Source organism: Microsporum canis, genomic scaffold (genome assembly GCF_000151145.1).
Source record: "Microsporum canis CBS 113480 supercont1.1 genomic scaffold, whole genome shotgun sequence".
In the NCBI taxonomy this organism is placed as follows: Eukaryota; Fungi; Ascomycota; class Eurotiomycetes; order Onygenales; family Arthrodermataceae; genus Microsporum; species Microsporum canis.
This window is the reverse complement of record NW_003299169.1, coordinates 586,254-612,177: the sequence shown is the minus strand read 5'-3', so window position 1 is coordinate 612,177 and position 25,924 is coordinate 586,254. Positions and strand designations below refer to the sequence as shown.

At 48.3% G+C, this 25,924-nt stretch overlaps 11 protein-coding genes across 11 annotated transcripts in view; 5 read left to right on the top strand and 6 right to left on the bottom strand.

Moving 5' to 3' along the window:
- Positions 1 to 364: 364 nt before the first annotated feature.
- MCYG_00240 (ubiquinol-cytochrome-c reductase cytochrome c1) lies at positions 365 to 1,968 on the top strand (the record flags this gene model as incomplete). The annotated part of the gene is made up of 3 exons (XM_002850090.1): positions 365 to 821; positions 874 to 1,640; positions 1,708 to 1,968. The coding sequence occupies 3 exons, from the start codon at positions 365 to 367 to the stop codon at positions 1,966 to 1,968; spliced, it is 1,485 nt and encodes a 494-aa protein (XP_002850136.1).
- Positions 1,969 to 3,405: 1,437 nt separating this feature from the next.
- MCYG_00239 (neutral protease 2) lies at positions 3,406 to 4,622 on the bottom strand (the record flags this gene model as incomplete). Its single annotated transcript, XM_002850089.1, has 3 exons — positions 3,406 to 3,425; positions 3,482 to 4,327; positions 4,385 to 4,622. The coding sequence occupies 3 exons, from the start codon at positions 4,620 to 4,622 to the stop codon at positions 3,406 to 3,408; spliced, it is 1,104 nt and encodes a 367-aa protein (XP_002850135.1).
- Positions 4,623 to 6,887: 2,265 nt separating this feature from the next.
- On the top strand, positions 6,888 to 7,586 carry MCYG_00238 (pyrophosphatase ppaX; the record flags this gene model as incomplete). Its single annotated transcript, XM_002850088.1, has 1 exon — positions 6,888 to 7,586. The coding sequence occupies one exon, from the start codon at positions 6,888 to 6,890 to the stop codon at positions 7,584 to 7,586; it is 699 nt and encodes a 232-aa protein (XP_002850134.1).
- A 298-nt stretch (positions 7,587 to 7,884) lies between these two features.
- Positions 7,885 to 9,337, bottom strand: MCYG_00237 (methyltransferase; the record flags this gene model as incomplete). Its single annotated transcript, XM_002850087.1, has 6 exons — positions 7,885 to 7,921; positions 8,007 to 8,326; positions 8,394 to 8,496; positions 8,555 to 8,695; positions 8,878 to 9,044; positions 9,161 to 9,337. The coding sequence occupies 6 exons, from the start codon at positions 9,335 to 9,337 to the stop codon at positions 7,885 to 7,887; spliced, it is 945 nt and encodes a 314-aa protein (XP_002850133.1).
- A 963-nt stretch (positions 9,338 to 10,300) lies between these two features.
- Positions 10,301 to 11,157, bottom strand: MCYG_00236 (conserved hypothetical protein; the record flags this gene model as incomplete). The annotated part of the gene is made up of 2 exons (XM_002850086.1): positions 10,301 to 10,767; positions 10,848 to 11,157. The coding sequence occupies 2 exons, from the start codon at positions 11,155 to 11,157 to the stop codon at positions 10,301 to 10,303; spliced, it is 777 nt and encodes a 258-aa protein (XP_002850132.1).
- Positions 11,158 to 12,125: 968 nt separating this feature from the next.
- MCYG_00235 (lathosterol oxidase) lies at positions 12,126 to 13,172 on the top strand (the record flags this gene model as incomplete). The annotated part of the gene is made up of 3 exons (XM_002850085.1): positions 12,126 to 12,639; positions 12,706 to 12,772; positions 12,839 to 13,172. 3 exons carry the CDS (start codon positions 12,126 to 12,128, stop codon positions 13,170 to 13,172), a joined length of 915 nt encoding a protein of 304 aa, XP_002850131.1.
- A 592-nt stretch (positions 13,173 to 13,764) lies between these two features.
- MCYG_00234 (Ara2p) lies at positions 13,765 to 14,973 on the top strand (the record flags this gene model as incomplete). Its single annotated transcript, XM_002850084.1, has 1 exon — positions 13,765 to 14,973. One exon carries the CDS (start codon positions 13,765 to 13,767, stop codon positions 14,971 to 14,973), a length of 1,209 nt encoding a protein of 402 aa, XP_002850130.1.
- Positions 14,974 to 15,511: 538 nt separating this feature from the next.
- Positions 15,512 to 17,484, bottom strand: MCYG_00233 (Poly(A) RNA polymerase cid14; the record flags this gene model as incomplete). The annotated part of the gene is made up of 3 exons (XM_002850083.1): positions 15,512 to 15,889; positions 15,946 to 16,636; positions 16,691 to 17,484. The coding sequence occupies 3 exons, from the start codon at positions 17,482 to 17,484 to the stop codon at positions 15,512 to 15,514; spliced, it is 1,863 nt and encodes a 620-aa protein (XP_002850129.1).
- A 4,002-nt stretch (positions 17,485 to 21,486) lies between these two features.
- On the bottom strand, positions 21,487 to 23,351 carry MCYG_00232 (glucosidase 2 subunit beta; the record flags this gene model as incomplete). The annotated part of the gene is made up of 3 exons (XM_002850082.1): positions 21,487 to 22,139; positions 22,204 to 23,136; positions 23,222 to 23,351. The coding sequence occupies 3 exons, from the start codon at positions 23,325 to 23,327 to the stop codon at positions 21,487 to 21,489; spliced, it is 1,692 nt and encodes a 563-aa protein (XP_002850128.1).
- A 241-nt stretch (positions 23,352 to 23,592) lies between these two features.
- MCYG_00231 (DUF602 domain-containing protein) lies at positions 23,593 to 24,662 on the top strand (the record flags this gene model as incomplete). The annotated part of the gene is made up of 3 exons (XM_002850081.1): positions 23,593 to 23,625; positions 23,682 to 24,147; positions 24,207 to 24,662. The coding sequence occupies 3 exons, from the start codon at positions 23,606 to 23,608 to the stop codon at positions 24,660 to 24,662; spliced, it is 942 nt and encodes a 313-aa protein (XP_002850127.1).
- Positions 24,663 to 25,358: 696 nt separating this feature from the next.
- The window catches only part of MCYG_00230 (conserved hypothetical protein), a gene marked incomplete at both ends in the record, with an annotated part of 1,292 nt that continues 726 nt past the window's right edge, over positions 25,359 to 25,924 (bottom strand). The window contains 2 exons of the mRNA XM_002850080.1: positions 25,359 to 25,652; positions 25,712 to 25,839. Coding sequence (XP_002850126.1) covers positions 25,359 to 25,652; positions 25,712 to 25,839 — 422 coding nt within the window. The remainder of the gene's footprint in view (positions 25,653 to 25,711; positions 25,840 to 25,924) is intronic.

Below are 25,924 nucleotides of genomic sequence, written 5' to 3'. Positions count from 1 at the left end.
GGTGGTATCGCATAGTAAGTATATTGAATACAGGGCTCCAATCGGATGTTATTCCTTCAACCAACCATATAACCATTCTTCTGCTGACCAATCAGATGCTTACTACTCATACTACATGCATAGAACATGCAGCATGAGCCTGCCCTCAAGACTGTGCCGCAATCCAAGGCGCATACCTGGTAGCAATGCATGCAAACGGTAGCAGCCTTCCCAATTCTTGGTGGTACAATATATACACCATGCTGGCAGTGATCTATTGGGCAGCTTTTAACAGGGGCCAACATATATTTGGAGGGGCCGCCTGCCACATCAACTTGCAATCTCATACACAGCCCTTTGCTTTAGACTGAACTTACCTACCAACATGTCTTATCCCGTGCCTGACCAGCAACGAGTCTTTCTTGCTTATAAGGCCCTTTTCGGAGGCCAGAATTCCCAAGTCAGGAAGAAAAAGAAGATAAGACAGTTGGTGCAATCTTATAAACAATCTACGCAGTCTGTGATTCAAAGCCTCGGAGCGGATAAAATTGTTACGATTTTAAAGAGCCTTCTAGATCGTGGCATCTTTTCGTCGGAATCAAAGGCAAAAATTGCCTTTCCATCACTCTTCCTAACTTCTGCTACTCAGGAGGTGCAGCACTCGGCATCTGAAGTTGTGGCAGCTGAGTCTGAACAGAAGGCGTTTCGGCTGGTGCAACTTTTGGATATACAAAATCATACCACTGAGGTGCGAGACAATGACCACGAGGAGGAACTCTTGCTAGATGATATTGATCTTGATGATGGCCACGTTTCTGTACAAGAAGAGCCTCTAAGCAATGGTCGGTAGATTTCAACACCAAATTTAACAGTTTAAACTAATGAGGATTTTAGATGCCCAGCACCCCGACACAAACGGTATACGGGTACCTTCTTTGTACCCTTCGTATATTCCGTACCGGTCGCAGCACCTACTATTGACCAAAACCCAGTGCTTGCTTGAGGAATGCTGTTACGTGTTTACCTCAAAATGGATGCCTGATTTACTTCTTAAAAGAAAATGGGACTGCCCCGAAGCTATAGAGCTGAATAAATGGGTTCGAGTTTTTATGAAACGTATCAGTAAACTACCAGCGGATGCTCTGCATGATGGGCACAAAGCTAATATCTTCGAAATCGTCGAATCGGTCGTTCAACTTCGCCATTCTGCCGTCCATCGCCTATTAATTAGTGCTAAACGTCTCGAGGACCTCATCAACAGCTCTGTAGCTTTTGTTTCCATGCTACGCGATTCCCACCGGCAATCTCAGCTAAGCGAGCTAGATGTTAATCTAAAAAGGATGATCAAGTCGCAGGAACTAAACAAAAATTTCCTGGAGATGCAGCTGCAGGAAAAACTTGACGATATCCAAAAGCAGCGCGAGGAACTGAAAAAAAGAGAAAAGGATGCTGTGGCTACCATGCTTAACGAAGATGAAGAGAATAAATACCTTGTTGGATCCTTGCTGGAAGAATCAATTGCCTCGGTTTTCAATACGGGAAAGGAGGCTAAGAGTGGTTACGAGGAACCAGAAGAAGAAAATTCGGTGAATGAACATCCAGCAGTGGAATTTCCAGCTGAAGAATGCCCAACAGAAGGACACCTAGCAGAGGAATGTCCGGTAGAAGAATATCCAGTTGAGGAGTACCCAGCAGAAGAATGTCCAGCAGCAGAATGCCTAGCAGCAGAATGTCCAGCGGAAGAATGCCCAACAGCAGAATGTCCAGGTCCAGCAGAAGAATGTCCAGCAGAAGAATGTCCAGCAGAAGAATGTCCAGCGGAAGAATGCCCAACAGCAGAATGTCCAGGTCCAGCAGAAGAATGTCCAGCAGAAGAATGTCCAGCAGAAGAATGTCCAGCAGAAGAATGTCCAGCAGAAGAATGTCCAGCAGAAGAATGTCCAGCAGAAGAATGTCCAGCAGAAGAATGTCCAGCAGCAGAATGCCTAGCAGCAGAATGTCCAGCGGAAGAATGCCCAACAGCAGAATGCGGAGGAATACCCATCAGAGGATTACGTAGTGGAGGAATGTCCGGTAGAAGAATGTCCAGTTGAGGAGTACCCAGCAGAAGAATGCCTAGCAGCAGAATATCCAGCAGCAGAATATCCAGCAGCAGAATATCCAGCAGAAGAATGTCCAGCGGAGGAATGTCTAGTAGAAGGGTGGCAAGAGGAAACAGAAACTGGTGAAACAGCGTCTTGTAAGGACTCTAACTAGACAATTTTGATTATTTTCAATAACTAATTCTCAGTTATCGCAGTGCAAGAAATTTCTCGGCTGTTTACTGCTCTAGTAGACACAACGACTTCCGTCAAGACAACAGGCGTGCGAATGGGGAATCGATCATCGAACTTAAGAAAAATCACCGATCTAACAAAGCTACTACATACATTAGCCGAGACTTTGGAGAAGCAGGATGGAAAAAATATTGTTCTGCCTAAGTCTTTTGGCTGAACTCGTATGCGGATGGGGAATCATCATTCAATGTTTACTAATTGCTGAGTCGTTAGTATTTGGTTTACATACTTTAGTTACGTGGTACTACGACTATTTTTTTATATTTCAAAGACAAATTGGCAGCAATAGTATAGTTACAAGGCGTATAGATGAATGACTGAAACAACTACTACTATATGGTATGTATGTACTATGTATGTGCTCAACTGCACAACTTGGCGCTGTGTACAAAAACTGAGTGTATAGCTCAAAGATGGATGCAGGTCGAGGAGATTACTCGGAAAAGTACAGGACAGGAATTGTGCCCTTGCGATAAAAACGAGACAACTATCAAATATGAAAAATAACCTATGTCTCAAAGCAGAGGCTGATCAAAATTGACAGAGGGCCGCTCAAAGCTGTGAGCCCCATTCGCTTGTTGCTGCACGGAATCTAACGGCAGCCTCCCGTTACTTGCATAGGCATATCGGTTTCCCATCACAACCTACATTTCTATAGAAAGACACACGTAAAGAGTTTTGTCTTTCAACCGATGAGGAACGGCCAACCCCAAATGTATCTGATAAAGCGTAGGGCGGTGGCATGGTTTCAAAATAATGATTTAAATATTGCTTCTTACACTATTGAAAGAATGTAGGGTCTCATACAGATGACTTAGCTGATGAATACCAGAACTATATTAATATCAGGTATAAACCTGACCAATTTAGCATGATTCACGATGAAAGAGGAATAAATATAGTGAAACATCCAATCGATATTGCACTGTTTCTAAATATATGCAGAATGTAATGTATATACAAGCGAAGAGTCCCAAAAGGCAAGTAGACTGGTAATCCCGCAGTCATAATAACACCACCTTATGGAGTGAAGAAGATTAAAGCCATGTACAGGTTTGCCCCTTTCCATGCAGGGGAACGAAAGAATCGTTTAGCAGCCAACGTAGACAGCTATATTTATGGTCAGTCAGGGTTTCATGAATAGCAAAAAAAGAGGAAAGGCTTACCGTTGGCGAAGAGAGCGTAGCTGTCAGCGTTCTGGACAGCCTTCTCAGCAGAAAGGGCAGTAGCACGCTCATATCCGTATCCGTTGTCCTCGCAGAATGGCTCCTGGACGGCAGGGTTGTGGGTGAGCTCGTGGAGGGTGGTGGTAGCCTGGTCCTGAGCGTGGCACTCCTTGGTGAGGGGTGGGAGCTCGCTGTAGTAGATGGGGCAGTTGTAGACCTGGTTTCGGGATGGGAGAGTGTAGGCAAGGACACCCTCTTCACAGCCTCCCATGACGTCGGAGCAGAAGTAGGTAGTGCCGCCGTTGTTGGTAGAGCTAGACTCCTTGGCTACAGCCTGGAAACGGCTCTGGACGGTTTTGGCGTACTTGGGGTCCTTGAAGTATTCCATGTACTTCTGCTGGTTCTGGCCGACGGCCTGGGCGGACATGCTGGAGAGCTTAGCGGAGGCGCTGAGGGCAGCAGTGAGGGCCTGGAGCTCCTGGCGGTTGCCGCAGGATTGCATGTCGATCTTGGTGCGCTTGTCGATTCTGGTGAAAGGTCCATCCCTCTTTGCGACTCCAATGGCACTCTTGACGGAAGCGGCCTGATCTCCATCGATGGTCATGTGGAGCTCGTTGGAGTGGTATTGGGCAGCTCCGGTGATGTTGGTGCTGTTCTCCTCAGCAATTGGGACCATGCCCTCGGCCTTGAGGGTGAATTGGCCACCGCGGGAGAGGTCGTGGGTGGCAGCAATGTCGAAGGAGTGCTCGACGGTGCCCTTTGGTGGAAGGGACATGAAATAGGTTGGCTTAAGGTCGGTGTTCTTGTATCTGGGCATCATTCCAGTGAACTGGACCTCCTTTCCGTCTGCAGGAGAGAAAGTTAGCTACATGTCTTGTCCGAACCGCCATATTCAGAACGTACCTTGGCTCTCAATGGAGACCTTGCGGGTTGGGTTGGAGTCCATGATGGTATGGAACTTCAAGAGGTTCAAGGCACGATCACCATTGTTGGTGATGGTAGCCTTGACCATGGAGTTACCGGCGGAGCTCAGCTTCACATCGATCATGGACTGGCTGACTGGCACACCGCGAGGGATGGAGAAGCCAACAACTGGAGCAGCTAGAGAGCTGAGGGCGGCGAGAGCAACGAGGACTTGCATGTTTGCTTGGAAATGAAATTAAAACAAGTGGAATAAAAGTATATAACAATCGAACAAGAAGGGAATGAAGGAGGTTATCCAGGTGCCTTGGGACTTTCTGAGAATTGGTTTGTTTCTCTTGCTGTCTGAAATTGTTCCTATCTTGGAGGACGAAGAGCAGGTTTATATATCCTTCATCCGGATGAGAGACAACCATCCCCCTCCATCCATGGCATTGACGGCATATGACATTTCATTTCCCCAGTCGGCACCACGGAACAATATCCATCTCAACCCTTGTTGCAATCAGAGTGAAGGGTTGCATCAACCATCCACCAACCGGAGTCCCGTTTCAAACCAGTAGCAAAGTATAGAAACGGGAAATAGGTAATTATGGGGCTGACTGGGTATGGATATATATAATATCCTGACCGGGGGGATCTTTTGCCATAACCAATGCGAGTTCCATCCTGCGACTGATGCTTGATCCCCTCATCCCCTCACATTTCAGCCAGGGGGTCCAGCGGGTAAAGAGGATATCTCAATTGAAACCAAGCATTGTTTCGTGGGCTCTTCAAAAGCTTGTACCTTCTCGCATCCATGGCAGACTAAAGAAGCACACCGGCTGGGCAAAGCTTGAGTCCAGCTGGAGATATACTATGTATATACTCTGTATATAGTTGGCTCTATCCATGGGACGAAAGTAGTTGACATCTAGTGGAAAAAAGGAGGTACCCTGGGAGTATGGGCCCTTGTGGTTTTTAGAGGTATATGTGTTATTGAGATGGCTCCATGTACTTGATTTCTCTTGGTTGATCATCGAGAGAGAGAGAGACCAAGTCCATGCCGGAGCTTCTGATATATCGGAATCCATGGTATGGACATGGGTTGCGAGCCAGGCTTCAGCCGAGCGAGGCACGACCGCCTGGTGTTTCAAGATGTGGTTGATCACCTCCTAGCAAATTCCCCGTTTTATTTCTGGAGCATTAACTCGCGAAAGGGGGAGATAAAGCACTGCGGATACTTGCTAAGAAAGGCGTCCTCTCCCATGCGCCATCCTGGAGGCGAGGCCGCTTCGCTGGAGGTGAGACAGACGGGACGATTGATCGACCAGGACGCTCCGCACCTCCAGCAGGTTTCTTGCATTGGTTGTTCCCTTATCGGACCGTGATCAGACGAAGGACTCTCTGGGGAGGGATCGTTCTACGCGAGAGGCGTCGCCCAGCGTCCGGCATCCACAGATGGGCCTCTGTTAGCATGGAAGCAGGAGACGCGCGTTGGCTGCTGCACCGCCAGTCGATGTCGCATTGACAGCAGTGATTTACACTCGCTAAGCCTCGGATAACAAGTTACGAAAAGATGCCTGATGTGATGGGCGTTTGGATCTGCGAGTCCGATGACTTTGAAGCAGAGAGACAAACGAAGTGATAATCGCGCTTCATACCCTCCAAGGAAGCTCGAATTATGCCCCGGAGTGAACCGACGAACACAGGGTAAAGTCCATCGACGATCGAAGGGGTGTATGTTTGCATATATAACCTGTCCTGCTCCCCGTTGGCTGACATCCTTCACACGTCGATGGAGATCTTGAAACCCACGCCAGGGCGATGCATCCTGTCCGTCTAAAAATATGACCAAAGCCTCCGGCGTGTCCGAGTTGTTCTTCATGGCCGTCTATCCTCTCCGCTCTGGGGAGTTCTGGGTTCCTGGCAGGACGTGGAGTCTTGCGGAGTACCATGCGGTATATACATATAATGCATGCATTTCGAGGCCTTGTCGGTAATCTACTAGTTATGGGTTGTCAGTCTCCATCATAGAAAGGATACATCCAGCCGACCAGAGAGAGATATCAGCGGTACTTGCATGGACCCGACCATCATGGTGATAGCCAGTAGACAGCCCTTAATCCTCCCATAGGCATGTAATAGAGGCAGAACCGCGCCATCTGTGCATCTATCATGTATCACCCCTATAAATCGACTCTTGAGATTGTTCCCTAGGGTGTGTTTGAAGACGATAACTCCGGCCTCTGGCTGTCTCAAAAGGACATAACATCTTGACGCTGATGATGACGACCAACACAGTCGACCAGGGCCAGGGATCAAGGGCTTTACTTGCAAAACTCCGAAATTTTTCTTTCTTCTCTCTCCTCAACGTTCGCCGTATGAGTTCCACCACGTAAACCCGCTAAACGGCAACAAGAACCAGCATCAAGCCTGTTGATCACGCAAAAAGAGGCGAAAGGGCATAAGCGGATAGCTGTATAACTAACACAGCCCGCTCAGCATGACAAGCCTGGTCATCTTCGACTTCGATGGGACGCTGTTCGACACCCACGAGTCGATTGAACAATCCATCAAACTTACCTTCAACGCTCTGCTTCCGGATCATGTCCCGCCTCAGTCGGACATCCACTCGTTGATATCCAGCGGAACAGGCCTATCAGATACATTCCGGTCTCTGCACCCCAGTATCGAAGCCTACTCGGCCGCAGCGGATGAGTGGACTGCAAAGTATCGCGAAGTATACGCTTCTCACGGCCAGCTACTCGTCAGAGCCTTCCCGGGGGCCAGGCAGGTGTTGGAAACCCTGAGGGAGGCCGGTATCCCCATCGCTATCGTGAGCAATAAGGGCGTTGGTGCCGTCAAGACCGCGCTGGAACGCAATGGCATGGGCGGATACGTGGACGACGACCTGATCGTAGGGGACAGTACGCCCGGAGCAAAGAAGAAGCCGGACCCTACTAATTTCACCGATATACTGATACCCACGCTCAAGGCCCGGTATGGGTTTACCGACGTCGATATAGACGCCGGCCGGGTCCTGGTCGTTGGGGATACGGTGGCGGACATCCAGTTTGCGAGGAACATCGGTGGCCGCGCATGCTGGTGCCGGTATGGATTCGGAGACCAGGACGCCTGCAGGAAAATGGACCCAGATATGATCGTTGACTCCCTGGACGAGGTCGCGGCAAGAGTTCGATAGAATCGTTGTTATACGTGGGGAGAGGCATGTATTTAGCCTACGAATGGGTAGATACAAGGGAGTCGTATGCTATATGACGGCCTCTTAAGGCCTAGGACGGAAGCTGGTAACGGCGATAGTTGATGGATGCTCTTTTTGAATATACACCAAGACAAGTCCCATTAACTAGTTATTGATAAAAGGAAACGCTTCGTGGGTGTGGGTAGAGTTACATCATAGAAGTATAGAAATATAGGCAGAAGACCGGAGACGCCATATTCGACCCAACCCAACCGAAACTCCGAATGCAAGACAAAATTCAGACTCGTTCTGGTTTCTTTGCAATGGCAAATGAACTAAATCGAAGGTGAGTTAACATAACGGATGCTCCATGACACACAAGAGAAGACGTGGAAGGAATACGGGAGGAGTAGAACGTACAAATGGGTGTATATATGCATCTTGTTAGACCTGATTTCTTCCGTTACATTAGTTAGCAGTTTCCAGAGGTCGTCGGCACTCCAGCCGCCAAAGCGAGTAAATAGCGATGTGCTATAGGATTCCATCGCATGTCCTAGGAACTGTGCCATGAAATAGCGGCCTCTCGCCTTCAGCTTCTTGTCCTTTGGCCAGGTCCCCAACGGCACGACTTTCTCCATCTCTTCGACTCCTATAAATCCCGCGTCTCGCATCCAGCCGGCAAAGCTGGGGAACACATCGAATTCACGCCCACATTCACGTGAGATTCGGCCGAACTCGTTCTATATACTCTCAACATTTAGAGGATAAGAATGAAGCATGACATGTTTCGGGGCTGGGGAGGCGTACAAGCCAATGCTTCGTCTTTGAGTCTTCCGGGAATGTTTCGTCGTCACAGCAAAAGTGTGCACGAGCTTCTGATATCTCTATCCGAGCACCCGGCTTTAGTCGTCTGCAAAGAGGCTGAATTAGCACTACGCCTTGGTATGTAGATGTGGTCCTCTTCATACTTATAGCACTGTGTCATTAGGTGCGGCCAATCTGAGACACTGCCCCCGAGCGTGCGGATATGGATGAAATCAAATGAAGATTCAGGAAACGTCCATTCCTGGGTAACATCATCGACCATGAATTCAACATTATGAGGACGCCTCCAGCAGCGGTTAGAGCCGTTATCTAAGAGAAAAGAATAAGGAACAAGACCAAGAGGGCCATCGTCTCACCAGCTGGGTTGAATAGGGGATATGTCAGTCCCAATAATTTGAGCTGAAGGGTATAACTCGGCCACTGATGGAGGATTAGACTTGAGAGGTTCCCTACTCGCCCGGGCTACGGAGATGACTTGCTTTCGATGGCCCATATCCCTGTCCCGGTACCGATGTCAAGTACACGCTCAGGGTTATCGAGCTTGGTATAGCACAGCTCCCCGTCGAGCGTCAGGCGAAAGATATGGTGTAGAAAGTCAAGGCGCTCCTGTTCCCGTTCATCGTTCGGGAGGAACTGGCTTCCCAACATATGATGACCGGTCAGCAGCCATCCCGTCAGGTATGATTATTCGATAGAAAGAGAAGAGACGGATTCCTGTCCCAGCGTGAGAATGGCGGAGAGGAACGCACATATTGGTCTACACAGTATCCATGATACCGCCGCCCGTTCTCGTACACGTAGTTAGGGATCGTAGATGCGACTGAGGCAAAGTCAGTGGCGATCGTAGAGGCTAGTTCTGCGTTGTAGCCGTCGTCTGGCTCGATGGTTGACTGCGCGCAGCCATCCGGTCGATCGTCCGCCGCCATCCCAAGCCTAAAATAAGAGATGAAGCTTCGCCTAGGAAGAGAAAGAAGAAAAAAAGCCAAGAAGATTATACGCAGTAGTTAAAAGAGAGAGAGTAAAAAAAAAGACGACGCTGGCGACGTTATAATATCTTGACACACAACGGCCTGATATACGAACCATCTCAGCACGCAAACGCAAAAAGAAAACCAAAAGAGACGAGAAACGGCGCCGGCAGCTATTTCATGCGAGTTCGTCGCCCACAGAGCCAGCATCCAAGCCGTCTTTGCAAGGGGGGGCCAGACGAGCGCATGGAAAAAGCGCAGTCTCGAGTGTCGAAGCAGCCACTGGACGCTCTTCAGGCTTCTTCTTCGACCCTGCGGAGGCCAATTATTAAGCGTTTCCCTTGCCCGCAGCCTCGGGTCGCCCTTCTGGCCCTTTTCCACGGCGTCGGGACGGGCGCATGCAGGAGTCTGATACACACCAAAAGCTGTTGGTTGTCGCTGTCACTATCACTATCACTATCAACTAGAGATGGGCGGCGGCCGACAGGGCAGGCTGATGTTTGGTAGCTCGTTAGCTCTCATCGGGTCGGGCCGACAGGTGCTAGTTTGATCCATACGATGCAGACACGGCACAGCTATACAGAGCATACACATCACGGCGAGCTTGCCACGTCAAGTAGTCTTCTTATATCGATGGGGATACATATATCTTCCAGCAGTGAACGTCGTTGACCGGATAGACGGCTGATATTACCAGTTGTAAGCAGATGGGAAGACTAAGAAGAGAATATTAATATTTCAGTCTAGCACAGCGTACAGCAACATTGGTGGTGCCGTTGCCCACCCGACCCAGGCAGGCAAAGACAAAAGTAGATGTTCGTTATTATACACAGAAGAATAGTAAGATATATTCTGGGAGCCGCAAGGTTTTCGGGATAGAAAGAGTCAACAAGGGAAAACCTCCCTCCCAAAGAAGACGTCTTATTTACCGGTACTCCCCCAGCTCGTCCAACTAGACCAACTCGAGCTCGAAGCTTTAGAGTTGGCAGTTTCGCTCCCCTGGCTCTCACCGGCTGGGTGAGAGTCCGCCGGTAGAGCGGCCGGTACCGCGGCCTGGGCAGCGTTTAAATCGGGTATCTCTGACGACTGAGCTGGGGATTCGGCGTCTGAACTAGTGGCTTTCACGGCTCCCGGGCCGTCGAAGAGCCAGCTCCGGGCCTTATAAAACATGGTCTGCTTCTTCAATTCATCTCGTGCCCGCTTCTCTTCATCCGCGGCCTTCTCCTTCCGTAGCAGCTCGATCTGCTGTTCCGTAGCAGTTCCGGCGACATATGCTTTTCTAGCCTCTAGGAGAGTCTCCAGTTCCTTCTCGATAAATAGATCTCGCTGCCGCCGATTGTGCATGATTAACGACGTCATCGAATAAACAGTAAGGACTCCAGCAATTCCTACAAGGGGAAAAAAAAAAGATTCAATGTCAGCCCACCAAGTTGCTACATAGGCAAAGCAATTCGCATAATATCCATACCGGAAGCAGCTATGAGCGAGAAAACCGCCGCCCTGTGAAAGCGATCCGCCCACGTCCTGCCACTGTTTACTATCCGATCCATTGGGGAAAACGACTTTGCAATGCGATTGGCGCGAGCCTGGGCACGTAGCCGTTCGACTTTTTCTCTCGGGGTCTCCTGCGCCCCCTGGCCGGAAGATTGTGACGGCTGCGAGGACCTGACCTTTAGGCCGGACCATTTCGACGAAGGGGGAGAAGACATGGACGATTTCGAGTAGGCGTACGGTCCGGTAGCAGTAAACCGGGTTGCATCAGACGCAGACCGCGACATCCTTTCGTCTGCTATATAGTTATAGTTGGTTTTTAAAACTCCTTTGGTTTGGATGCAATGGTCGTCGTCTCTCTCTATCAGGCGATCGAGAGCCGGGAGTCGCGAAGAATTAGAGGACAGGCAGTCTCATGTCATAACACAGTCCGTACTCGGCCGTGGCTAACGAGTATATAAGTCTTCCGGCGCGCAAGAGCTGGTCTTGGTTGAAGAAATCGCAGCTTGTGATGGTTTTTTTTTTCGTTCTTTTTTCGTTGCTTCAACTTTTCGAACTTCTCGATATATTATGTAAGCAGCGCTGTTCTGCCATGTAACGCCGCCTTTTTTTTTTTTTCTATTTTTAATAATAAAAAAAGATATAAAAACCAAGAGACGTCAAGAGATGTTAAGAAGCATCGATAGCTTGCAAGGGACCAAGTAGACGACTCCGGGTGGTGGTTGTGATGCGAGGTTGATATGGGCATGCCAGAGCACTACGATTGGCCGCAGGAGAAAACCTCATGAACTGCTTAACGGAGCCATTATCAGCTACCATCAATCGCTTTCTCTCTGACGGCTCTCCTCGATATACGGACATTATTCTCTTACTCCTACTCGGTATCTCCGCGCCGTGGCATTAAAGAAGGATGGGAGGGGATACGGGAAAAGCAGCTAACCCGCCAAAAGTGGTATGATCCGGCGCATTGAACTACCGACCTAACAGCCACAATTTTATAAAAAGTCGCCAAAGCGCATTCGACTTTTTTTTTCATCAGTGAATAATTGCCCTGTATATACACATCTCAGGGGCTTTGGGATGCTGTTTAGAGCAGAAAACGAGCGCCATCCTTTCGCATCCTTCGAGTTTAGATTGTTTTCAGCATAAAAAATCTTGACCCCCTTAGAATAATACGACCAAATACATTTAATCCAGGTTTCTCTGGGGAGTTGCCATTCATCGACGTCCATAACCGAATTCACGCCGACTCAAGATGGACGTAGCCATTGAGCTTCTAGATCCCTTGATCCTCGATAGAGCGTACGCCTACTTCGTCCCTGCAGTCTCCGATGGCAGCGCCTCGTCACAGCCGGTATCAGCATGGCCGCGAGACAGCATTCTGCGGCAATGTATCTCGATCCTGGTGATCACACAGCTCGGTGCTTCACTTCTCTACTGGGTCTTCAGCTCCTTTTCATACTACTTCATCTTCGACCGGCGTCTCGAATACCATCCGCGCTTCCTCAAGAACCAGGTTCGACAGGAGATAATTTCGTCGATGATGGCCATCCCCTGGATCAACATCTTTACCCTCCCATTTTTCCTGGCCGAAGTGCGTGGCAAGAGCCTCTTGTATACCAGAGTGGATGACTACGGCTGGGCGTGGTTGGGGTTCTCGGTTGTGCTATTCATGATCTGGAATGACTTCCTTATCTACTGGATTCACAGATTAGAGCATCATCCCAGCATCTACAAATATGTTCATAAGCCCCATCACAAATGGATTAGTACGAGTCACTCCATGGCGCTAAATATGAAAAGTGTTGGATACAGATTGACTAACGCTGATCTAGTGCCAACTCCATGGGCGGCTCTCGCTTTCCACCCCCTTGACGGATACGTTCAGTCCCTACCGTATCAGTGAGAACTCCCTCGCGCCGTTATCAATCTCACCCGACTCTTACCGTTCTGACTCTTTTTCTCTAGCGTCTTTGTCTTCGTCTGCCCGGTACAAAAGTACCTCTACATGACCATGTTCATCCTCGTACAGATTTGGACCATCTTCATCCACGATGGTGACATGATATCAGGCCACTGGCTCGAAAAATACATCAACAGCCCTGCCCACCACACCCTCCACCACCTGTACTTCACCGTCAACTACGGCCAGTACTTCACTTGGGCGGACAGCTACTTTGACTCGCACAGGGCACCGCGACCTGAACTTGACCCGCTCCACGATGCGCTGCGAGTCATGCGGGAAAAGGGACTTGTTGATGAGAACAACAACCCGATTCCCCAAAAGAATAAGAAGGAATAAGGCTGAAGGGAGAGTAGAAGCCCTCCCCCTTTTTTTTCTAACATTCCACAAGCGGACGGTTGCTTTTGATAATATAGTATATGTAATTATGCCCCCTTTTACCCTGGCTGGTCTCAGGCGTTCGTCGCACCGGTACGCAAGATAGAGCAGACCTTTGTCTAATATATGTATCAAGTAATATCATACCATTCCTCCCCCTACTTATTTCATATCATATATTGGACGAATTGGCCGCCTTCTAAATATCATGCCGCGGCCAAACGTTAAATAATCCTCGGCGTGTAGTTACGATTTTTTTTAAACCGCCACATCAGCCATTTTGATATGTTATATGAACAGGAAACACTCTCTACACTTCCAGCCATCCTTACAATAAGCGTTGAGAGTCTTATATGATGAAGTATTAATACTCTCCCGGAAAGGGCATGGAATCATTCGACTTCTTCCTCTTCACCTCCGTCTCGACAACATCTTCATAACCACCCCGCCACAACACATAAGCGACAGATAAAGAAGCTAGCTATATACGACTATATAAATAAATATATATCCTACATATATCAATACCTCACCGGATCACAAATCAGTCAAGATGGGAGCGCCAACTCTCCCGGTCTCTAGTGACCTGCCGCCTCTCATCATGGGAACGGCCACCTTCAACAGCCAATACAATACCAATCCATACGAGCTTCCTACCACAGAGCTTGTCCATCGTGCCCTCTCAGCCGGAATCTGCGCCTTTGATACCTCTCCTTACTATGGCCCGGCAGAAGAGCTGCTTGGAAAGGCCCTCTCTACTTCTTTCGTCCGTGACAACTACCCCCGGAACACCTACCGGCTGCTCACAAAAGTAGGCCGCATAGCAGCATCGACATTTGACTACTCCCCGTCCTGGATCCGACGCAGTGTTAAGCGTAGCCTGTCACGTTTAGGAACTTCATATCTGGACGTCGTCTACTGCCATGACGTCGAGTTCGTTTCACCAGAGGAAGTGCTGGCTGCTGTTCAAGAATTACGCAAGATACGAGACTTAGAAGGAACTATACATTACGTCGGAATATCAGGATACCCAGTCGAAGTGCTCTGTTCCCTGTCTGAGATGATACTGGAGAAGACAGGGGAACCGATTGATATCGTCATGTCCTACGCGAATTTCACTCTACAAAACACCCTCTTGGCGACGAAGGGACTCACACGTCTGACTGCGGCTGGCGTAGATTGCGTACTTAATGCCTCACCTTTGGGAATGGGCCTTCTCAGACGCAACGGGGTGCCTATCGGCAGCATGGGTGACTTCCATCCAGCTCCCAATGGGTTACGTGAGGCAATTCACAAAGCGAGTCTCTGGACCGACGAACAAGGAGAGAAGATCGAGGCAGTTGCCATCCGATATGCGCTTGAAAACTGGCTGCATGAGGGCGCTGTCGTTGGAGCATCGGGGCTGCCGACGGCTGTTTCTGCCCCGGCGAGCGGTGCAGGTGCCGGTACCAGTACCTGTCCGCGTAGAGTTGGAGGCAGTGTTATGGGAGTGAGCAATATCGCTGAACTGGAAGAAACCATGCATGTTTGGAAAACTATTCTGGATGCCTTGCCGGCCGAGAGTATCAATCCGCAGTGCAGGGAAGGGCATGTTGTGTTGGACGAAGACAAGAAACCTCCGGAGAGCCAGCGGATTCAAACCCTAACGAAGGGCATACGTGATATCCTCGGAGCCAAGTGGGTGGATTTTGAATGGGCAAGCCCAGACGCTGACTTCGTGAACACGCCGATACCTGAACACCCGCCACCGGTCGAGGAATGAAACCCTCGTGCGGAACTCTGATTAAACATATGTCCCTCATCGTTGATCTACGGATGGCTGTTCAACCATACTGAGCATTTTATCATTGGATATTGATGAGCGCCTTCCCACCTCTGCAGTGGTAGAAATATATTCGTTTAATCATATCATACATAATCTAGAGAGCCATTAGAACCAATCGCCATAATGCCATCCTCCACCCCGGAAGGCTTAGCAAAAAGGAATAAAAATACATCGGAATAAGATATCAACTGACAGAGGATGGCAGTGTAAGGATTAAAGTATGCTCTTGGCCCGGTTCATAGGCGGCATGACGCCGATTGATAATGTATGTATATGTAGCTTCGGCGGATCTTCTCTCGCAAGAAAAAAAAATAATGCGGGATGGGCGATTAGGCTCATTCCTGCGAACCCTAGCAAGGCAGCCTAGAAGGCTAAAAATACATTGTCCTAGGGAAAGGCTGTACTTCTGTTGTCAAAGATGAGAGGGACGCTCGCTTGACGTTCTCTTCGTCGGTATATGCAAATGAATGCCTTATCAAACATTTGGTGGGGGAGGCGGAGGAGTAAGAGAGGACTCTAGAGGAGGCGGCGGCGGCGGACTGTCCAGCGCGACACTGCCATGATAGTCGGCAAACCTACGGTCATTTAGGAAAAAATCACGCAAGTGCTTTCTCTGTTCCCTGTATGCTTCATAGTTTCCGGCTATTATTGACCCAAGCAGGCTGCTTGGGGAGAGTTGCGAGCGACATGAGGCCGCATAGAGGCCATCCTTTATCGATTGATATGCATCAGCGAACGCTCCGAAGATACGAGGAATCTCTTTGGTTCCGCCTGAGATGTCATTGTCCGGGTTGTTGGGATCAATTATTGAAAGCCTAGTCCCTTTGCTTGCGTTATAGATGCCACGTACGGTCTTGATAAGATGTTAATATTGCTGCTGATTACCAGAATCATTCAAGGATGACATACCTTATAGAAATAACCAGGTGGGTCAAACTGTATGCCCACTGCGCCCGCATCGAACCTGGAGCCATACAAATCAAAAAAGTCCATCAGGACAGAGCCAAGGTTGGGCTCTCCAACACCACGAGGTAAATGTTGAAGTATGCTTGTAACCAAACATATGATTGAAAACCCGCCCAACCCACCAGTAGCAACGTCGTTGAGCCCTCGAATCAAAAGGAAATGCTTGATAATAGAGGCTATGACAGGCATAGCTGGATATTCTTCCTTCCAGGCTTTGAATGTATCGATGGCTGCCAAACCACTATTGTTGTCGAACGATAGATCAACTTTTAGGCCGGTGAGGCCATCCACGAACTTGATGATGGGGACACGCGCATGCGCAATAGTTTCAATTGACCCAGGAGCTGCGATTCCAAGCCCACGGAGATACCCAGCAAAGCTGTATATATCCCGGACTTTCTGGCAAATAGTTTTCCTGTTTGAGGTGATGAACTGGCGGGAGAGCAGCACAAGGTCCATATCTGCCGTAGGAAGGTACAGACCTGATGCAAACGAACCAAAGGCATATAGTTTCGAACCATAGAACCTTTGCCCAAAGCAGGATTGAAGCCTAGATATAAGGTCACGTCTAACAATATCTTCATACTCTGTAGGTTTTACCCAGTGATAGAAATCTAAAATTTCCTTGTGCAGCCTAAATCTGCATTAGCATCATATGAATAATGATATATAGCCACTGAGTACTCACATAGCCCCTATATGGAGCGCTGGTGAATCTCTATTAAACCAAGGAGTTGGGTCCTGCCCGTCAAGGGGTCTCCAGATACCAAGCGGCGACCCGTCCTCATTGAAGAATTTCGGTCCCTTCTTTCCCCGTTTTACAGGACCTGTTATTTCATCATCTCGATTTCTTTTACGACTTCCCAGTGCCGAATCACTCCGCTCAAGCTCGTCCGGTCTGGGCCCGTTGGGGCCATCTTCGGGTGGCAGGTTCATCTCCGGCTCATCCAAGCCCAAGGATATGAAGTCATCATTCGTAACGACAGGATTGCCAGCCTCTGTAGTCGAGGTTACTGTTGCTGTAGGCGCAATTCTGGCCTTGCGAATCAGCTTAACAAAGTCTCTCCGTTTCCCTTGTCGTTCCTCCTCTGGCGGCAGAACAGTGTAAGGATCGGGGTTGGACCACTTCGGCGCAGGTGGTGCGGCTTCAGGCTCGGGTTCAATGGCTCGTTTCTTCCGTGGTGGCTGCTCGCTTTCATCGTTATTATTATGCTCATCAGCGGACGATACATCCATCTCAGCTTCGTCGCTGTCAGTAACGTCCTCCGGCGCCATGAATTTCTTTGTGGGCGCATCATTGTCCGGGCCACCCATAAAATCAGGTGTGGTCTCCCTCTTTGCCATTAACAGCGGCCGCGACGAGGGCTGCGCCCTGAATGTAAATTCGTGGTGAGGACGTCCGCCGCGATGCCGGCCATCGCGCCTGTCACGGTCACGGCGTCCATGGCCATCGTTCCCACGGAAGACGTAGGGCTGTGGCATGCTTGAGGCGAGTGCTTACTCGACCTGAACCGCGTCAGACTCGGCTGGATCGTGTCTTCAAACTCGCGTGTTCGACTAGAAAGATGTTTTTTTTTTATATTCGATGTTTTATTCGATGTTTTTTCCAAGGGAAAATTTTGGCACACATCCAAAGGCGGTAAGTTGCGGCAGTTGCGCCCAAGGTTCGACTTTTTCTTATTTATATCCAGACAAGTTTGATATTTTATATTCGATGACAGTGAATATACAAGAGCCCGGCACAGTGAATAAAGGGTGGCTATGTTTCGGTGACAGTGAATGATCGAGTCTCTCTTCTGCCGTTCGAGTGTGGTCATTGTGTCGGCTGCAAGGCGAGGCAGCTTGCAGCAGGCTAAGCTCCTTGCATAAGAGAGGCGACGTTTGTTCCAACTTGACTCGAGAGACGTAAAGGCTAATGAAGCTGATTTAGTATCTACAGAGTACTCGAGGAGGAGTAGCATATCACTCCCTACACGGCCGGTGAACCCGATCTGGCCTTGCAGTTCGGACTACATACAGACAGGATACAAACAGAAGACAGGGCATCTGACTGGAGACAGGAGGAGATATCAGACATGAAACAGAACACAGGCCAGTCTGGCTTTGATATTTCATATGACTGAAAAGTGTTTTGCTGAATGCCATCCAGGTCTTTTTTTCAAGGATGCAGCTCTATGCTGAGCAACCTCATGCTGCCCCAAGACAGAAGCTTCACATTTTTCCATCTGCGCAGCCCAGCCATTGACTAGCGATGAAATTCCAATGCTTGGCCTACATGGGCCATGGCATGAGGAAAAAGAGCCGAAATCCACTCAGCAGCGAGAGGACCATGTCACAGTCATGTCACCCTTCCCTCGGCTGCACTGAGCGCTTTTTGCATAAAGGCTCTGCATGCTTTATGCATATATTAGTTTCCATGGATATATATATATATATATATACGACATGGGCTGGATGGAATGAACGCCTTGGATAGGCTGCCTACTCCCGGGACGATGAACTCGACTCCCCGTTACCTTTCCGGCTGCAATACTGCAATAATCCCGCAGCGAACAAACAAGACAAAGGTCAAGACTCTTCGTCGTCATAGGCCCCGGCTTGGCTACGCCCGATGCTACTCCTTGTACCTCAAACATGACTCCAGGCAGGGATTTCTATGGGAGGCGATGTCGAGTGACTTACCCCGCTAACGGCCCCTCGCACATCGTCCTTCGCTTCGTTTCAGCAGTATAAATATTAATACTTGAACGACCAGCCATCGCCTGTTTTTCTTCTTCCTTCTTCCTCTTCATACGACAACAATCCAGCCTACGATAAATACGCCCTTCCAAAAAAAAGAAATAACCAGATAATACCTCGTTTATCTACCTACCTATATCTATTCAAGATGGGTGAGTGGCTAGAAACAGTCCTCCTTGCTGATGGACGAGATCGCTTATGAGACTCATCATAACTAGCCGACTGTGGATGCAGCTGTGGCTCTGCCTGCACTTGTCCCGCTGGCAAGTGTGAATGCGTAAGTCTCCTGCCTTGCCGTCGCCTCACTCACTGGGGCTTGGGGAACTGACATCACTGCTCCACCTTAGAAGAAGTAAACAGGACTTTCTTCGATTTCGAAACTAGATGGGACTCTCTTCCTTTGGGCCTCTGGTCACCCGGAGAGCTTGAAACAAGGCTTCCCATCGACCAACGAGACCCTTCGTCAATCAGGATTCCTGTTGCCTGGACTTACTTTCCACACCAGGATGGCAGCGGAAGGCAGATACATATTGATAGGATAACGTTGTTTCGCTTAAGAAAGATGCAATAATATAACTGTTTCTCTCAAGAAAATAACTCCTTTCTCCTTCTCCTCGGGATTCAATGTAGACGGGAAAGTATTCCGTGCCGTCCTGGCTTCGATGGCAGTCTCGTACGGAGCCTGCACTGCTTCTCCCCAGCTTTTTAGACCAAGATAGCGTGAAGAAGCTGGTGGGAAAAAAGAAAGTAATTAATATGACCTGCCATACATAGTAGAGTCCTAATAAACAAGTCAGCCAAACCCCGTATAAGATATTTTATCTTCCGGCTTTCAGAACTAACTGGCATCGCATCCTCAGCAGTTAACTTCCCGCCTCAACTAGCGCCGCCTTTCTCGTTCTCTCTCAGAGTTAACTTGACCACTGCCACCCAGCATACGAAGATGCATTATACATAATATGTCGTGTAGGCTTGTCTCCGGAGCCAGGAGGGTGGTCTCCAAGCCAATAAGCTGCAGTGTCCTTACACCCAGCGCACTCTTGCCAGGGCTGTTACATGTATTGATAGCCCATCGGAAGAGGTCGAGGAAGACCACCGAATGTCTCCTTCAAACGCCCATATACAGCAAATAATATGCAGTCACACGATGAAAACGTCGTTAACATTTCTTTTCCTCTGGTGTGAACTCCATAGTCGTTCGTTTTCTTCTTGGTTATCTCCTGCTCATTGCTTTTTTTTTTCGCTCATCCTCTCCTTGTGACTGACTCCATCCCGAACAGGTACTTACTTCCCATAGCCTCAGAGGCTGGTCTGAGATATGTACATGACAGTTCTCTTCTTCCTAGGATGGATCGCGCGCTATCTCAGCAAGATCCACATGGCAAGGGTTGGCAAACGACCGCTCCATCGATGTCATTGTGCAGATGTGCCAGGCTGAAGTTCGTTACATGCCCTATCTCCCTCCCTTGAGAGGGAGGAGGTTGCTGCTCCTGGAGATATCCGGTGGATACATACAGTATGCACACAATCCAAGGCGTACAGGATAAGGGGAATGGGGCAGCTTGTCTCGAGTTTATTTCCTAATGCAATGCTATGTATGCTTTGGAATGGCATGCATAATTTTTCTTTTTTGCCTGCTTTCTTATTATATGATACACCCTTGCTCTATGGCATCTCGTGGCACTAACAGTTCCGCTGAAAGGGCCCCCCCCCCGAGTGGCTCTCTATCCAGTCGTATCTCAAGGAACGAATATGGCTTCGGACATGCATCCGTCACTCTGATTCGACTCTCTTCATCCCCACACACTCTCCTCCTCCTCCTGTCCGGGATATCATTTTCGAAAGAGGGGCTGGAGGAGATATCAAAATGCCGTAGCGCTTTCAAGCATAAAAGGCAGCTCCTCGCCCTGTATTCTTCGTCTTTTATTTTCCTTTCCTTCAAACCAGACTCAAGAATCCAAAGCAATCTCTACAATCTTCCCAACTCAACGAACTTCAGACAACCTTGTCAACCACCCCCAATCAATCAAAATGGCTCCATGCTCTTGCTCCTGCTGCCCCGGAGAGTGCTCCAGCTGCTCCTGCACCAACTGCACCGTGAGTGTTACCTCTCATATATACCAGAGCTCATAGAGAGTTTTGTGTATAATTCATGAAAGGGAATTCTAAAATGCTGATTGATATATTATAGCACTAAATAACTCATGACTGCTCACCTGCCCCTTCAATACCCTCTCCTACATGTTGCAGACCGAATTGCAATGACGAACCGCATCTTGCTTACCCTGCCGATACGATTGATGAGCAAGGTATAGGAGACGATGGGGATGGATTAACGACCTTTCTGAGGAACAATCTTGTCTTTTTTATTCTTCTTCTGCTATCTCTGAAGGCAGCCAGTCAATATATAACTGCACACTCTTTTTTTATGTTTTTACAGTGGCTTAGTTTGGCAACCCCAAACGTACTAGTTACAGCCATAGAACAATAAAGTCATCATTTGCAGGCCTGCAATATTCGCGCTTCCTCACTCTTTCTTGCATCGTTGTCGGTTGATTTAAGCAATGCAGCTGGCTATTCCAAGTATAGTTAATACCATGAGACGGCCTTTACCACAATGGGATAAAGCATGCGGACTTATTTCCAATAATAAACGTGGTAACGCCCCCTCATCATACGATGATAGAAAACAGGTTCTATTCAGATAGAAGATGGAAATAGTCCGGAAGCATCCAATCACCTTGGTCATAGCTCATCCTTTCCGCCGCTCTCCTGGCCATTCTTTCCAAGAGAGTCACAGACCGCGGGGGTGGTCACGAACATGGAATATATACACTTTTCATCTTCTGAGACTTTGGTAAGCTCGTTGTTCTCACCACACTCGAGAATCACCGTCGTCGAACGCGAGGGTCCGTTCCAGCATGTTTGGCCATTAGTATACAAAAGGGTAACCTTTGTTTTCTGAACGATCTGTCCAGACGGCGTGACCTCATCCACAACGATGGATGAGATCTTCTCGAATCTTCCCATCGTGGTATCTCCACGCCCTTTCTTGGATTTCTGCTTAGTTTGTTCCATCCAGCAGAGTTCGTAGGTATACTCTCCCGAATCCCGAGAGACACATGCTCCCTTGAGGGCTCGGAAGACAGAGTCAACACCAAAGTCTTGTTCAAGGTCGCCTTTAAGTTGCGTGATCTCAGACTTTTTCGAGTTAAGAGAGGATTGTGCATCGAAGACCCGGTCTCTGGCGTCTTTAACTTCTCGTGGCTCGTTTGAATCGCTATCAACCGAATTATCCGCCAGAAGACCGTTTGAGACTAATGCGGATCGGAAGCTAGCAATGCCATCCTCAATGGAGTTTACGATGCCAGCGGGTAAGAAAGACGCTAGCTTGTACACTGATACAATTCATTAGAGACGTGTTCCAAAAGAAAAGTCTTTGCTTTAAACACTTGGACCTACCTAGTCCCACTTCAGCTTCTTCTGCCCATTGTTCCGGGTTATTAAAGGGCTCATCATGCTCGGATTTAAGTGCATCGAAGAGATCAGCATCTCCGAAGAGGTCACCGTCTCCCTCTTCCTTTCGCGCAATGTAATCTTCCCAGCTACGCACAGCACGCTTCACACCCTCATCATTGAAATTTGGGTTATACTCTTCTTTGAATTTGGAGAGTATACCCTCGGCTTCCCGCAGAAGGGTTATTACTTGGTCCCTCTGTTTGTGTACCTCCGCCAGTACGGTTCGGAGAGTTTCGGTCCTGGTCTTTGCGAGTTGTGCTAACTCATATGCCTTTCCTTGCTTTTGACCACTAGCTGACTTCCCCCTATTGTTTGCTCGGGCTATCTCTAGCTGTGCCTCGAGATCCTTGACCGAAATTTCAAGCCCTTGAGCTTCCTTCTCGAGCACCAAGACACGGTCCTGCATATCCTTTTCTGTCTTGGATGCTTGGGCCACAAGTTCCTTACGCTTTCGTAAGGCTGCGGAATATGATTTATCTTTCTCCTCTTCGGTTTTTTTCCATTGCTTTCCGATCTCCTTGCATCTATCCTCGCACTTTAGACCACCAACATGTGCCCACTCATCACTTCCGTCACAGCAAATATCATAGTCACAGACTCCATCATTCACTCGTTGGAAGCTAACATATAGAGGGGTATGCCCTTTATTCTTGCAGTAGAAGCCAGGAAGTGCTAATGTGTTGTTTGCCTTATCGCTCCTAGGGTTGGAAGCATATGATGGTGATAGAGGAGTTATGAATGAACATGCAGAGGTACCGGGTTCATCACTGCCGTCTGGACAATCACAGTATTCGTCATTGACAGCTGAGAACGGTATCTTAATCGTGGGGTTGGAAATGCATGTAAAGCTATCTGTGTCCTTGTAAAACTTGGCAACTAAATTACGTTCAGTTAGCTCAATTGCTTGTATATTATTCCCTTTAAATATAAAGATATCATAGAGATAAGCGGTGGATATTACATTCAGGCCCTACTCCCCTCGGACGGGATCCTTTCTCGCCTGCGGCTACACATAATGTAGGACCCACGGCCGCCGTAAACAAGAGTAAAAGCGAGCCTCGGTTCATGATGATGGCATTGAGCCACGTCTGGAGCGCAACTCGGCAGCCTAAGGGGATATGACTCAAATAAAAAATAGCTGTTGCAAAAGCCGGCAGGACGGGCTGTTGGAAGATGAACTTGGAGTTTTATATCGGACAAGCTGGCATGTTTTATGATGTTGCTTTCCTTCCTCCACCGCGGGAGCTTGTGGTCACGTGGTCGGAGGCGGCAATATCGAAAACTTGAGGCTTCGCCCTTTGATGATATCAACAGCATCTAAACCGAGTGCTTAAAGCTGATCAAGATGGGTAATGACGGTGGAAGGTGGGATACTATTTCTACGCAAATTTTTATTGAGTATCTCTCTAATATTTTTCTAGTATCCCAACTCGCCGAGAGCTAGTGAAAGAAGCTGCGCGGAATCCAAATACAACTCAGCTGAAGGAGACGCTTCGAGAACACCTTGAACACTTCTGGACGACATGCCCTCTATCTCATAAGCAGCTGCTCTCTCCTGTGGTATCTGATGGCGTTGGGAATCTATACAATAAAGACGCCGTTTTGCAGTATCTTCTACCCGGAGATGATATCCAGGCTATCAGCGCAAAGGCCGACTGCGATGAAGTGCTGCAAGCAAGAGTCAAGTCTCTTCGCGACGTAGTTGAGCTCAAATTTGAGGTTGATGGGAATGCTGATGCACCAGAGGGGAAGCGCAAAAGTCGATGGATCTGCCCAGTCACGCAAAAGGAGCTTGGCCCAAATGTGAAGTCAGTGTATCTCGTTCCCTGTGGACACGTATTTTCTGAGGGAGCCATCCGTGAAATGAAGTCCGACAAATGTCTACAGGTAGGTGACGTCTCCTTTTGCTGATACCGTCAACTTTCTTCTAATTCATATATTGCCAGTGTAACGAACCCTATGACCCATCAAATGTAATACCTATCCTCCCAACCCACGAGCCTGAAAAAGAGCGGTTAAAATCACGACTAGAGGAATTATCTCGTCAAGGTCTCGCCCACTCATTGAAGAAGCTGCCAGGGTCGAGCAAAAAGCGGAAGAAGAACCGTGGAGAGGCAAACGGTGATACTGAGAACAGTGCCAAACCAGAAACCACGTCAAATGGAAAAACCAACACCGAAAGCAAGATGTCTACTCCATCAGCTACGCCTGCAGCGGTCGGTATAAAGAACGCTGGCACCGCTATGTTAACCGCTAGAGTCCTCGAGGAACAGAATGAGCGACGTAAGCGTGCTAAGACGGAAAGAAGCGACGCCGTTCAGTCCCTTTTCACGTCTAAGGACAAAAAGGGCCAGGGCAAAAACGTGGATTTTATGACCCGAGGGTTCTCAATTTCGCGTTAGCCGACATAAAAATGCCGTATGTCATGAACTTGCCGTACTCAGCGGTTTTGAAGTGCCAACCGCGTACTTTACCAGCTACGTCCTTGCCAGTAGCCAAGAACCGCTGAGAAGCAACAGGCCACTCCGTCACTTCACCGTCTAGGACACCCGTAGGGAAATCCAATATTGGCAGCCAGCAGATAGTCATTCTCTTGATGGACTGTTGAATGTTTAACCTCGCCTTAATAGAGTGACGGATTATATCTACACTTGGCAAAGAAGCCTATCCATCCAGCAAGGCTCAGAGCCCTATTTTTGATGCATGTTACTAATAACCCTTCCATGTGGATAAATGAGCATCTGTCCCAGACACCACGTACTCCAGTACGGCCATTTCCATCACAATACCCGGTGATTGGGTATATCACTAGGTACAATGTTAAAATTGGTGAACTGGTGAAATGGCGAAAGTTCCCAGAGACGAAGGGCCGATCTAATGCTCTCCCTGCTTTGCATATCATGTTTCTAGAAAGTCAAGAATAGATAACATCACAGACTAAAATTGACCACTATAGTATCACATGCTTAATATAAAGTACATTTATTCTAAAATTAACCCGCCTCAAAGGAAAGTCCTATTTTACATGCAATATACCATCAATATTGCCGCCGATGATTACCCAATGTATCTAACATCCGCTTAGAATAGGCATATCATCATGCTTCTTTGCGACCAGTGACGGGGAGACCCCTCTTGATAAGCTCCTCTTCAATGACCTTCCATTGGCCAGTCTCCATCTCGCGGTCAATGGGGGTTTGTCTTCTTTGATAGATCTTTACATTAGGGATACCATCGAATACTCCTTCGGCAATGAGCTGTTCTGCAAGCTTTGTAGGTTTAGGGGTCGAAGCGCGGATAAGGTATGTTTGGACAGAAGAAAGCTTGGACATCGATGCAAGTTCCTGGTCAGGAATGAGATGGCCTGTCAATTGGCTGACTCTTTTCAGGTACTAGTAAAAAATATGTTAGTATACAGGTAAAAGTAACGGCGAGATATGGTGTGACTTACGGCAAATTTCAAATCTGGAGATCCAAAAGGAATGTTAAGGAACTCTGTATTGGCTGGTGGGCTAACTTCAAATGAGGATGTCTCCGGCTCTGTAGAAGAAGGTAGTTCTTCAGAAAACAGCGGGCTCTCTGTAGCAATTGAGTCAAATTCACGGAAGAATTCAAAGATTTTAGCTTTCATAATCTTCGCTAGGGATTTCATGCAGCCCCAGGT